At 63.5% G+C, this 13,248-nt stretch overlaps 1 protein-coding gene across 2 annotated transcripts in view; it reads left to right on the forward strand.

The window, feature by feature from the left end:
* The window catches only part of LOC102463830 (uncharacterized), a 38,634-nt gene extending 31,801 nt beyond the window's left edge, over nt 1-6,833 (forward strand). For both annotated transcript variants that reach the window (XM_075922998.1, XM_075922997.1), the window contains exons 3-9: nt 705-998; nt 2,609-2,697; nt 4,008-4,091; nt 4,877-5,023; nt 5,941-6,072; nt 6,182-6,304; nt 6,655-6,833. In XM_075922998.1, the coding sequence (XP_075779113.1) occupies nt 705-998; nt 2,609-2,697; nt 4,008-4,091; nt 4,877-5,023; nt 5,941-6,072; nt 6,182-6,304; nt 6,655-6,669 (884 nt within the window). In that variant the 3' untranslated portion in view covers nt 6,670-6,833. The remainder of the gene's footprint in view (nt 1-704; nt 999-2,608; nt 2,698-4,007; nt 4,092-4,876; nt 5,024-5,940; nt 6,073-6,181; nt 6,305-6,654) is intronic.
* The last annotated feature ends 6,415 nt before the right edge of the window (nt 6,834-13,248 follow it).

Raw genomic sequence — 13,248 nt, forward strand, 5'->3', positions numbered from 1 at the left:
GGCAAGGGGGATGGGGCAGGTGGCTCCTCGGGGACCACGGCAGTGAGGGTTTAGGGGGTTTTGGGCTTCACTTGCATGGCCCCTCATTGCAAGGGGGGGGCGGCAGAGCCTCGGGGGGCCAGATCCAGGCAGGCGGGGGGGGGGCTGTAGGTTCCCCACCCCTGAGCCAGTCGAGGTGGAGACTGCAGGCCTGCGCTAGAGCAGCCCTTCCCTCGCGGCTGTTCAGTGGCTCCTTGCCGGGCAGGCGCTGACGTCTGTAGCCCTCTGCCGGTCCCGCTCTGAGGGCAGGGGCCTCTAGGACCGGAGCCCCTTCCCCCACAGCCCCGTGCTTCCTGGTGTCGCTGGGACTTGGGCGTGTACAGCTGGAACTCTCTGCTGCTGTGGGCGCCTCCTGGCCGCCGCTGCTGGCTGGAGGCCTCTGAGCGTACGTGGGGGGCGCTCGCTGGCCCCAGCACGGACCTGGCCTCCCAGCCCCCATGGTGAAAACTAGCCCCGGGTGTCTCCTGAAGCGGGCACCCGCTGGGGGCTCCGGCCTGGGAGCCTCTGAGGCTGGGAGAAGCAGGGACGGTCTCCTGGGTCTACGTGGTGGGAGAAACGTGCCCCACGCAGCTGGCCGGGCGGGGAGCCTTGTGGACGCCTGCTGGGGGCACGCTCCCAGAGTGGGCTCGGACCCCGGCCTAACGCAGCCTCTCCTTCCCCTGCAGCTCTGGAGAGCGCCGCCCCCCCGGCCCCCTGCCGAGACCCCTTCCCCGGCGGCCCAGACGCCCGCGGGAGACCCCCGCTCCCCGGAAACAAAGACCCCCGAGGGCGGGGCTCCGTGTCGGCAGAAGAGAGGCGCGCTCACCGCGGCTCCATCCAGTCGGAGTCCAGCTCCTCCAGCGAGAGCGAGCTGCCCTACCGCTGCCCGGAGATCGAGACCCTGCGGGAGGCGGCCGGCGCGGCGCTGCGGGACGACCGGCCACGGGCGGGCCAGAGGAGCTGGGAAGTGAACCATAAAGGTGCGTGGGGGCGGGCGGGCGCGGGGAAGGCTCCTCTCCGGTCTCGGCCTTTCGACAGCCTGGCACGGCGGCTCCTGCCCGGGAAAGCGCCCCACGCACCTGGGCCCATCCTCCCCTGGCCGGCGGCACCGCTCCAGTGTCCTGGGGGGGGTCTTCCCGCTGGGCCGGGGGTGCTGTGTCCCTGAGCCTGCTGCCTGGGTGGGGAGGGGGACGGAGCTGGCCCCAGGAGCTGTGCACCCGCAGAGTGGTCTGACAGGAGCCTGTGGGGCCGGCCTGGCTCCTGCCCAGCCCCTTCAGCATTGGCTGGTGAAGAGCTGCTGCTGGCGCAGACCCCGCGGAGAACGGCCTGGCTGTCCTGCGGCCCAGCTGGGCTTTCCAAGCTCGCCAGCCCCCCCGGCACGTGCAGGCCGGCGCCCGGACCCCCGGGGCAGGGGGAAGAGCAGTGCTGGACTGAGCCTCTCGCTGGGTGATCCTGGCCGGCCTTCGCCTTCGCCTGCACCGCACTAGCCGAGCCCGGGCTCTAGCCGAGGACTTGCCCCGTCCGTGTCTGGTTCCCGGGGCTCGGTGCCCGTGCACACGGCTGGGTTTCCGCCCAGAGCCAAGGCGCTGGGGATGGCGGCCAGGCAAGTGCCAGGGTGGGACTGTCGGTCACTCACCACATCCCCCAGGCTGCTGGAGGGCGGTAGCCTGCTGGCCCCGGGGAGGACGCAGCTCAGGGCAACACTGGCTAGAAGCGGGGGCGGGGGGGATCGGAGGAGGCTGCTGTGTCCTGCCCCTGCAGTGCAGGGAGCTGGTGTCCTCCCCGCCTGGCTGGCCCACGCTGCGGTTCGGGCCCTGTGCCGACGCGCCGGGCGGGACGTCCCTGCCGGGTGTGCAGGGCGGGACTGGGTTAATGGACGGGGCCGGGGAGCAGCCCGAGGTCGCTGCCGGAGCCAGGAGACCCCTGGCCCCTCTAGAGCAGCTCGGGCCCCTCCTGGCCTCCCTCCGAGGCTCCCACCGAGGCACAAAGCACTGTGGGTACCGCAGGGCCCGGGCACGGGGGTAGTGCTGAGCCTGGGCAAACCCCACCGGGAGCATGCAGGGATCTGGCCTGGCTCTGCTGGGTGCTGGCGACCGGGGGGACAGGGGGCAGCTGTTCACCTGCAGTTTCCACCCCCGAGGGGGCTGCCCCTCGCTTCTAAAGTGCCCGGCTGGAGGCGGGAAGGGCTGTGTCCGTGCCAGACCGCACAGCCTGTGGACAGGGCGCTGGACTGGCTCTTGGGTGCAGAGCACGTGTCTCTGCCACTGACTCACCGGGTCACCTTGGGCACATCCCTTCTACCACTTGCTGGCTTGAGAGTAAGCCCCTTGGTCAGGGCAATGGAGGGACGAGTCCCTCCTGGCACAGAGCCGGGTGCATCTCACCCGTGTCCCGTATTCCTGCCCCTCGATTGTCCCTTCCCCGCCTGCAGAGCAGTGGATTCAGGGCTGCTGTCGAAGGGGGAGCCGAGCTGTGCCTCTAAGCGGGGGGACCGGCCTGTCCTGGCACCAGGATAAGCCCTCCTGTGCCAGGGAGGGAGGGGAATGGGTGGCCATGCCCCAGACGCTGCTGACGGCCGCCTCTCTCCCAGGCTCTTGCCACGACTCGGAGAGCAACGACGAGTCTCTTCCGGAGCTGGAGGAGCCGGACGTCTCGGAGCCCCGGGCAGCGCAGACTCAGGTACGGGGCTGCCGAGGGAGGGCCTGCAGGTCCTGGTGCAGGGACAGATTGAATTGGCTTCAGGAACCTGCTCCTCGGGGGCCTCCGCTTCCTAGCCGGAAGACCTGGGGGGGAAGACCTGGGGGGGAAGACCTGGGGGGGAAGACCTGGGGGGGAGGCCGGGGGGGGAGGCCTGGGGGGGAAGACCTGGGGGGGAGGCCGGCAGGAACGTGCCGAGCTCTGCCAAGCGCAGGCCAGGGGAGGTGGGATGGCGAAGCTGAAGTAGGGGCCCCCCAAGAAACCCCCTCGTCGGGGCCTGGAGGTAGCCAGGGAACAGGCCTCGGGACGTGTCCGACCTGGCTGTGCAGCTGGCGGGGAGGGAGGGTGTGTCTCCCCCAGCCTGGATAGAATCAGGGTGGGGGGCCATGCCGGTGTCTCCCCCCATTGGCAGCAGAGCACCCCGGGGAGTAAGGACTGCAAGGGGGCCCCCGGGACTCCCAGAGCACCTGAGGGGCAGCAGCCCCATGCAGTGCCCCGGGGTCCCTCCCCTCTCGTTCCAGGCCCCCGGTCCAGCTGGTAGCTCCCTCCCTTGTGAATAGCTCGGGCTGGCTTGGGTTGGAACTGCCTGCAGGCCCCGGTTCTGGGGAGATCCAGCTGGGTGCTTCTCCCCATGGGGTGGGGCCAGGGATGCAGGCGGGGGGGGGGGGGGCCCAGGCTCGGCCTGGGGAAGGTGCCGTGGGCAGGAGGGGGAGATGGGTGCTCTTGGGTGCAGGGGGAGAACCGGGTGGTGGCGGCTGCTCCTCCCTTAGCCCTCCAGGCAGCTGGGAGGGTCACCTGGGGGAGCGGCTGAACTTGCCCTTGGGGCAGGTGCCATCTTGGGGCCGGGGGAGGGGGCAGTGTTGGCTGCCAGGAGCCGCTGGAGGCTGGTTCCCGAGGACCCGCGTAATGACTGGCCAAGCGCCTGCCTGAGGCACCCGCGCTGGCCTCGAATTTGTAGCCGCTCCCTCTCCCCGGCTCCCAGCCCCAATGGCAGGAGCAGCGCTCCTTCTGCCAGAGCCTGCCCACGAAAGCCAGGGCCGCTGCGCCTGTCTCTGGGGAGGGGCGTAAAGGCAGGTGGCGTGGGGGAGCATTCCTCCCCGCCCTGAGACAGGAGAATGGGATCCCTCCTCTGCACGGGACTCGATCCCCTGGGGCTGGACACCCCCACTCCGGCCTCGCACAGACTCGGGCTTGGACACCACCTGCCCGTTTCCCTGGCGGGAGGGCCGGCTCTGGTCTCCCCTCTCCACCGGGCGGTGGGGGAGCTGCTCTGTGGCGCCCGTGTCTTGCAGGCACAGCTCACCCACTCGCTGGGCGCCGGGGAGGAAACCATCAGCAAAGCCAAGCAGAGCCGGAGCGAGAAGAAAGCCAGGAAGGTCAGTGGCGAGAGGGTGAACCGGCCCGCTGGAGACGGCCCCTCTTGCGGGGGCATGGAGCCCGGCTGCGGGGAGAGGCCTCGGCCGGTGGTCTGGCAGCCTCGGTCTTCGGCACGTGGGGTGTCTGGGCCGACTGTGCCGGGGCTGGGGGCCTGGCGTGGCTGCCCTGTGGACTGGAAGAGCAGGGGAAGGTCTGACCAGCCCTGTGTCCGGCGCAGTGAGTTGGGCTTGGCGCAGTCTGGGCAGGGTTCCGGAGCCGGCTCAGCAAGGAGCGATCAACCCTGTGACTGAGCCCCGACTCCTGGTCCCTCCTGCCCCGGCCATGGGGCTGTGCCGGGGCAGCAGGAGGGCCGTTGCAGACGACGGGGGCTGCCGAGGGGAAGGCTGCCTCCCCAACAGCCGCAAGGCTGGGCAGAGATGGGGAACCTCAAAACCTCCACGGGTGCTGGAGGGCGAGGGGACCAGGGTCTCCCTCCAGCTGTGAGGGGGGGAGCTGGGTGGGACAAGGGGGGATTTTAGCAGCTGGGTAAGTCTGTCAGCGCTCGTCACAGGGCCTGTCTCCAGAGCCAGTCGTGGGCAGTTTGCAGGTCTCTGGGGCCAGGGCTTTGCTGGGTCCCCTCCGGAATTGTCGGGGTCCCCTCTGGCCCCACTTCCCCAGGAGCAGGATGTCATGGTGCACAGGCCGCACCAGGGCCCCAGTGTCCTCGCCCTGGTGTCCCTGCCGGTGTCCCTGCCCCGGCTGGTGCTGCCTGTGGCCAGTAACGTGCTGGCCTGTCTCCCCGCAGGCCATGTCCAAGCTGGGTCTGCGGCAGATTCACGGCGTCACCAGGATCACCATCCGGAAGTCCAAGAACATCCTGTTTGTGATCACCAAGCCGGATGTGTTCAAGAGCCCGGCGTCCGACATCTACATCGTGTTTGGGGAAGCCAAGGTGAGGCTGGGAGGACGGTGACCCGCTGGGGCGTTGCCCGGCCCGTGTCCTGCTGTTCCACCTGGTGCGGCTCGCCACAGCCCAGAGCTGGTCGCACCCTCGGGAGAGCGACTGAGCCGCTGTGGGGCCTGCAGTCCCACTTGCTCTTGCTGGTCAGAGCCGAGTGCCTGGTGTAAACGGGAGCCCTAAAGAGCCGCCGCGGGGGGCACCTGGCGAGGGCACGCTCACAGCCGTGCCCCGGCCTCAGCAGGGCGGCTCTCTGGACTCCCAGCCCCACAGGGCGCCAGGGCTGAGCTCCAAGAGCTGTAGGAAGCAGAGGAGGAAAAACTGGCCCCTCCGCAGCTAGTGCCAGGCCGAGAGGGGGAGAGCAGGCCTGGAACGGGGCACGAGCTGGATGGAGTCATGGAGGTTTGGGCCGGCTGGGCCGGGGAGGGGTCTCCAGCCTCTGTCAGGCTGGGAACGGGCGACGGGGCTGGGGGGGGATCACTGGATTCCCTGTTCATCCTTTGGGGCGCCTGGCATCTGCTGCTGAGGGCAGGCCGGAGACTGGGCTGTATGGGCCTTTGCTCTGACCCAGCCCGGTCATTCTTGTGTTCTTGTCCCCACTCTGGGACGGGGCTTCGCTCCCCACGGACCAGCCTGGGCACCGGTGTCTTCCTGCTGCACCGCTTGGCTTCCCTCCCTCCCCGATCTGCTCTCCTCTCCTAGCGGGGCTGGCCAAGGAGCCGGCTCAGCGTGCTCCCCCTGGCTGGAGGGGAGAGCTCGGGGTGCCCAGGGCTCCCCGTGACCCGTCCTTGGAGGCAGGCAGAGCGCTCCTCCTTCCGCCGGGCTCCCCTACCCGTCCCGGCTGGCAGGCTGCCGCGGGGGCTCCCTCGGGCGGGGTCTCTGCCCAGCCCCTGACGGCTCTGTCCCCGCAGATCGAAGACCTGTCGCAGCAGGTGCACAAGGCGGCGGCGGAGAAGTTCAAGGTGCCGATGGAGCACTCGCCGTTGATCACCGAGGCGGCCCCTGCCCTGGCTATCAAGGAGGAGAGTGAGGAAGAGGAGGAGGTGAGGCCTGGCTGCGCCGCACACCTGGGCTGGGTTGGGGAGCCACGCGCGGTCCTGCCAGGCTGGCTCTGGACTCCCAGCAGCTCTGACTGCCGCCTCCCCTCCCCAGGTGGATGAGACGGGGCTGGAGGTGAGGGATATCGAGCTGGTGATGGCGCAGGCCAACGTGTCGCGGCCCAAGGCCGTGCGGGCGCTCCGGCACAACAACAACGACATCGTCAACGCCATCATGGTAAGAGTCCCACGACTAGTCCCCGTCTGGGGAAGCCACGTCCCCCTTCAGCAGGGGAAACTGAGGCAGGGGTGCAGGTATCCAAGAGGGGAGTAAAAGGCGAAGCCTGAACAGGAGCTTGGGCCCTCCTGGGGAGTTCCCCGAAGTCCTAACACCCCTGCCCTTGAGATGAGCACAGGGGAGGGAGTCAAACCAAGCTGCAATCCAATGGGGATGCTTCCCTGAGGGGGGCCCTGGCTGGACCAATGCTGAGAAGGGGGGGACTTGGAGCACAAGGCCCTTCCAGTGGGGATCCAAGGGAAAATCTTGGGCTCCCCTCGCCCCCTCTCACCCTCTGCTCTCCCCCCTAGGAGCTGACCATGTAGCAGCTGGCCTGGCTGTGCAAACAGACCCCCCCTCTGTATAGACGGACAGTTACTCCTCTACAGTCCAGCTGGTATCAATACTCTCTAGACCTGCAACTATTCCTCCTCGTCTGCATCTCTAATGCTGCTCAATAAAACAGCCTCGTGTAGTCACTTGAAACGCACGCTGCCTCTGCCTCCGCCTCCTTCCTTCTCTGCCTAGGGCGGGGGCAGGTCTGGGGGCTGACACCGGCTCAGCAGGGTGGAAGCCGGAGGGGGCCAGGGCCTGTCTACACGGCAGCTGGGAGCAGGGTTCCCACCCTGGCAAGGGGGCAGTGCCAGTTCTGCTCCAGCAACAGGGCAGACGGGCAGGGCCTAGCCCCCAAGCTTGGACCAGGGGCTCTGCCACATGCTGGCTTGGTGAAGCATCTTTCCCCAGGCTGCCGTGGAGGCTCTGCTAGCTGGAGAGCTCAGAAGCGGCCTGGCTTTGCAGGCAGCACCCGCGGGTGGGGTAGCAGCAGCCACCACCTGGCGTCTGCACTCAGACAGCTGTCTGTGAAGGAGGGGCAAGGACTAACCTGGGGCCCTGTGGGAAGGCCCTATGCCAAGCCAGGGCTCTCCCTGCCCTAGGGAGGAGGGGTCCCTTCAGCCAGCCCCAGAGCACGGTGGAAGCAGCCCTAGGCAATGCCAAGGCTAAACAACATCCCTGTGGGTCAGGGGCCCTGTGCTCAAAGCCCATGGGGCTAGGACAGCTTCATTTGACTAGTCACAGACCCCTGAGGCCAGATCTGGCCCAGGGACCGCCTGCCCCTACCCACCACGGAGCAGCAGCTGTTGTGGGGCCCTGTTTAAACAGCTGAGAGGTGTTGGCTAATGGGTGCTGCTTGTCACCAGGCCTCTCCCCTGTAGGCTGGTAGCTATTCAAAGACCTCCTGGTCTCTTCTTCCCTCCCCCCTCCCCCCCAATGCCCTGAGCTGCTCCCCTAAACTCTCACCACCTGTTCTTCCCCATCCTGTACCAGCCCTGGTAGGTTCATCCTGGCCAGGGCAGGGCCCCTAGGGAGGGGGTGGAATCTCCAGCCCTAGAGGTGGTTAAGTCCTGGCTTGACCAAGCCCTGGCTGGGTTTAGTTGGGATTGGTCCTGCCTAGAGCAGGGGGCTGGACTTGATGCATCCTGAGGGCTCTTCCAGCTCTATGGCTCTAAGGCTGCTGGCTGGCAGTCAAGCAGGTAAGCCTTCTGGCCAGAGCCTGCCTCTAGTACCCTACCCCTCTGCCTCCTCCTGCACCCCTTTCCCAGACCTGGCCCCCACTCCCTCTTGAGCCTTGGTAACTACCCAAACCCCTGCCCCCTAGTCCAGTGCCCCAGGCCACAACTGCCTTCTGCACCCCAATCCCTTACCACAAGCTCCCTTTTACAGCCAGCCTCCATCCCAGACCCTGCATCTCCTCCACTGAGCAGGGAAGTCTCTCCTGCTAATTATGGCCCACCCCAGCCCTTGGGCCCTACAGGCCTCTACCTGAGAGCCTGCCAGCAGCAGTGCAGGGAGAGAGCTGCTATGTACCCTAGCCAGAGCTCCCAGTTGGGAGCCCAGCACAACCCCTCTCCTCTTTCTCCCCCCCCCTCCCCCGCTTGCCAAGGTGAGGGGTCCAGTAGCACTGCCTCAGGGCTGGAGCATGTAAAAGCCACAGGCAGGGAGTAGCCCTGAGCTGGTTCGTGTCAGCTGGGGGGGGGGGGGGGGGCTCCTGGCTCTCCTTGGGGCACAGCTTGCCCTAGGCATGTGAGCTTTGGGGCAGGCCAGAGCTGCCCTCTGCAGTTGGAGATGGTCTCTAATTTTCATCTCTTCTTCCCCCCCCCCCCATGCCCTGAGCCACACTCCCCCAAACTCTCCCCACCTGCTCTTTCCCCATCCTGTACTAGCCCCAGTAGGTTCATCCTGGGCTGTGCCCCAAGAGTAAGCTGCTTTGAGTTTACATGTGGGGAAACTGAGACCAGTGGGACTCCCCGCTGGGTGCTAGTCTAGCGCTCTTACCACTAGGCCATGCTGCTGTGTGTACCAGTTGCCAGCTCAGGCCCCAAGTACATACCCCAGCAATCCACTTGCCTGTGGGGGAAGGGCCCCTGCAAGCTGCTGGCCCTGCCCTGGGTTCCTCCCCCACCCGGCAGGCCAGCCGGCTTTCTTCTGAAAGCCCGAAAGTTTGTTTAGTTGCAAAAACAGCTTTTGTTGCTGGGGGGGAGAATGCTGAGTCTGCAATTGCCAGCCCTGCTGAGCCTGCTGTTCCCATAAGGGCCACAATGGGGGGGTAGGAACCTGCCTGATCCAGATTCTCTTCTCTCCCCCCCCCCCCCCCCCCCATTGCTCTCTCCAAGGGACTAGGTCAGCATCAGCCTCCCCCCAGATTGGTCGGGTAGGTTCTGAAGCATTTGAGTCACGGGGCTGAGACGGTCAAACGCCCCGTTTCTACCCTGGCTGCAGTAAGATCTTGGGGTGTCTGAGGCAAGGGGCCTTTGTGCTTCGGAAGTTTAGCTAATGCCAGGCTGCCCCTCCCCACGTAAGGGCTACAATCAAAATGTTTCAGTGTTTAGGATTTCCAGCTCCTGCCCATGTTAATGACAGTTTCCCCCCCCCCCAAGCTGGGGCTGAGAAAAGATCAGTGGCTGCAGGCTGGGAGAATTGTCTCCCTCCACTCCAGCACTGCAGGGGATGAGGGCTTGACCTGCAGCCAGCACAGGCCCGGTGGCTGGGGAGGAGAGGGGAGGCCGCTGGCTGCTACACGTGCCATGGAGTTGCAGCTGTGCCCCCAACTCAGGACCACACCACACGAGCAGCAAGTCACCAGTCAGCCACCAGTTCCCTGTGAAACCCATCAGGAGCTCAGGGTTGTGCCTCAGTGTCCCAGCTAGCCCCACAGCTGGCCGCCCTGCAGGACAGGCATCCACGGGGCTCTGGCGTGCCAAAGTGCACGGGGGCAGCCGGCTGGGCCTTGCAGTTCAGCTGCACCGTCTGCCGGGCTAAGCTGCTCCCTAACTACAGAGGCTGTCACTACACGATTACTAACACAACCCTTGGTGGTCACACGGGTACTCACAGGGCCCCACGCCCGGGGAGCCCCTGGCCACCCTGCGCTGCTGCCTCGGATCCAGCGGCAGGAAGCCGGTTTAACAATTGACTCCCACCTGCTGCCCTGCACTGCTACCTCCGATACGGGGGAGGAGAAAGTGCTGTCCCAGGCAGCTCCATGGGAGCCAATGGCCCAGCTCACGTCTTCCCCCTCCACGCAGCAGCATAAGGGTGAGGGGTACGCATGGGGGGCTGGCTCCTGCCTCCCCCCACACTGCTGCCTCTATGGGGGGGGGGCCAGCAGGCGGCTCTGCGGAAACCAGCACACACAGGGAGCGGCCTTAAAAGAGAGCTCCCCCCAGGCACTGCCTCCACCCCCCCATCCAGAAGCAGCAAGGGCGGGGGAAGTGCCGTCCTTCCGAGTAACCGACAAGCCCAGAGCCTTGGAAAGATAAGACTTTTGCATGGGGGCGGGGAACCCATTAGCTACAAGCTGCTCTCGGCCACTCACTAGCCCCTGTAACAAGGAGCCGTCGCGCCCCACACGAGAGCAGGCCAGGTGGGGCTAGACGCCCTTCGCCACTGCTGCCAGCCTACCCCGCCCTCCTCCCTTGCTGGGAACTATGACGCAGCCACTTGTGGAAGCTGAAAACCAGGGGCTGTTTGGTGGTGGGCACCGGCTAGTAAAGTCACATGCAAGTTGTGAGCGATTGCAGAGCCAGAGGCACGGAGAGATCTCTAAACCCACCACTGGTAGGGTTGCCAGATGGTTTCAACACCACCGGACACACGTGGCAGTACAGCACAATCTACGTTACAGCATCCCCGCGTGCGCTCTGTGGTGTGTGCTGAGTCACCTTGTGCACTTAGTGGACTCCAAGAGAGCCCCCACAGGCTGTAAATCAGCTGAGCAGCAAAGGTGCCAGGCCAGGGTTATTGTTAAGCAAAGTACAGTAACAGCTGGCAGCAGACTCTACTGGCCCTGTGTACTTGCCACACTGGAATGACTCAAGCGGTGGGCGGTCCCGCTGTCCCCCCAAGACACCATCTTATATACAGGTACAGACAACTCCCACCCCACTGCTGACGGGTCAGGTCACCACCCTCGTGGTTTGATTCGTGTGATGTGTCAGTACCTTGCTGGTTGCTATGCTTGGGCTGTGGGTGACGCCTGCTGGCCAGTGTCCCGAGCACTGCCCAGCAGGTGGGCTGTCTGAGACCCAACCGGTCTGACCGGTTGAGGGCAGCGAGGGAACTAGGACATGAGTGTTGAGGGAAGGAGCAGTCTGGGGCAGGAATCATAAAGGAACCAGCCTAAGGAGGGGGCTGGAATCTAGGGGCCCAAGCACCCCATCTCAAGGGGCCTGAGGTATCCCGGCCCAGACTCCTGTAGACACATCACGTCTGGGCTGTATCCGGGAGAAGCAGTAAACCCCTCTATTCTCTGGCTGCTGGAGTCTGGTTTGGCTGCTACGGGGCTGCAGGCTCAGAGGAACCCCAACATCTCACCACAATTAGAGCATCTCCACCCACATCCTTTCCTGAACCTGTATCAAGGGGGGAGCCAAGATCTTTTCTAATGAGCTAGTGACATCATGTGATTTCAACGACTGACCAGTACCACTGACTGTTCTGCACCTGGGCCTATTACCAAGGAGGCTTTTGCTCTCAGCCCTGTTCCTGCCACGTCCTGAGAGCAGGGCTCTGCCTCTTGCTCACAGCTTAGCTTTGCCATGGTTTGTCTAGTGGTAGTGAGGCCTCAGCCCCATGCTGCATGGGCTTATGTTTTAGGCCCTCATCTCACTACACCCCTGGGACTTGGCCTTCCCGGCATCCTTTGGGACGAGCCGGTAGGAGGGTCACAAAGCAGCCGCTGAGTCCAAGAAGGAGCGGACTGGCACAGTTAGGCTGGATCATGGCGACCACTGCACTCTCAGGGGTGCCTGGATCCGCCAGGCAGAAGCCAGGAGCCAACCCCAGCCAGGAGGAGGTCGGAGGAGCAGGGCTGAGCGGGGAGGAACCCACCAGCAGGGTGTAGGACTGACTTGGGCGCAGGAGTGAGTCCTGCCCCAGGGATTCCATTGCCCCGCCCCCACTGCTCCATCCTCCCTACTGTGTAGTTGCATACGGCCTGGCTGGTAGACAGGCCGTATGCAACTACGTACGGATACTCCTGATGATAATAAAACTTAATTAGGAAATACCGGACATTTCTATGTCTGGTATTTTCTCCATTCCTTTCCCGGACAGAAAGCTCAAATACCAGACTGTCCAGGGCAAAACCAGACACCTGGCAACCCTATTTGGTAAGCAGAATGAAGCTGGGTGCTATGACCTTGCTTTGGAGCCACATGACTGCTTTAAAAGAGGGACAAAGGAACCGGCAAAGCTTTGAGTCAAGACTTCCCCAAGGAGAGGTGCAGCTCCTGGTGAGGACAGATTCATCAGGTCCTAGCACGACAAAGCAGGAGACACACACGAAACTGTGTGTTAAGCAAGCGGATACAGCAGGGGAAATCAGTGGAGCCCTGTGCAATGGGGATCCGCAACAGAAGACATAGAGAGTACGCTTATTAAGTTTGCAGATGATACCAAACTGGGTGGGGTTGCAACTTCTTTGGAGGATAGGGACATAAGGTCATTTTGAATTAGCAAGTTAAAGAAATGGTCAGAGGTAAACAGGATGAGGTTTAATAAAGAGAAATGCAAAGTGCTCCACTTAGGAAGGAACAATCAGTTCCATACATACAAGATGGGAAGCGACTGTCTAGGAAGGAGCATGGCGGAAAGGGATCTAGGGGTCATAGTGGACCACAAGTTGAATATGAGTCAACAGTGTGATGCTGTTGCAAAAAAAGCAAATATGATTCTAGCTTGTATCAACAGGTGTGTTGTAAGCAAAACTCGTGAAGTCATTCTGCCGCTCTACTCTGCACTAGTTAGGCCTCAGCTGGAGTACTGTGTCCAGTTCTGGGCGCCACATTTCAAGAAAGATGTGGAGAAATTGGAAAGGGTACAGAGAAGAGCGACAAGAATGATTAAAGGCCTAGAGAACACGACCTATGAAGCCAGGCTTCATGAACTGGGCTTGTTTAGTTTGGAAAAAAGAAGATTAAGGGGGGACATGATAGCGGTTTTCAAATATCTAAAAGGGTGTCACAAGGAGGAAGGAGAAAATTTGTTCCGCTTGGTTTCTGAGGACAGGACAAGGAGCAATGGGCTTAAAGTGCAGCAGGGGAGGTTTAGATTGGACATTAGGAAAAAATTCCTAACTGTCAGGTGGTCAAATATTGGAATAAATTGCCAAGGGAGGTGGTGGAATCTCCCTCTCTGGAGATATTTAAGAACAGGTTAGATAGACATCTGTCAGGGATGGTGTAGACGGAGCTTGGTCCTGCCTTGAGGGCGGGGGGCTGGACTCGATGACCTCTCGAGGTCCCTTCCAGTCCTATGATTCTACCCACGGCTATAAGCAGATGGCCTCCGCGTCGCCAGCCTCTGACAATCAGAACCCGGCCCAACAGCGGGGAGAGACCAGAGAG

Source organism: Pelodiscus sinensis, chromosome 2 (genome assembly GCF_049634645.1).
Source record: "Pelodiscus sinensis isolate JC-2024 chromosome 2, ASM4963464v1, whole genome shotgun sequence".
NCBI classification, from domain to species: Eukaryota; Metazoa; Chordata; order Testudines; family Trionychidae; genus Pelodiscus; species Pelodiscus sinensis.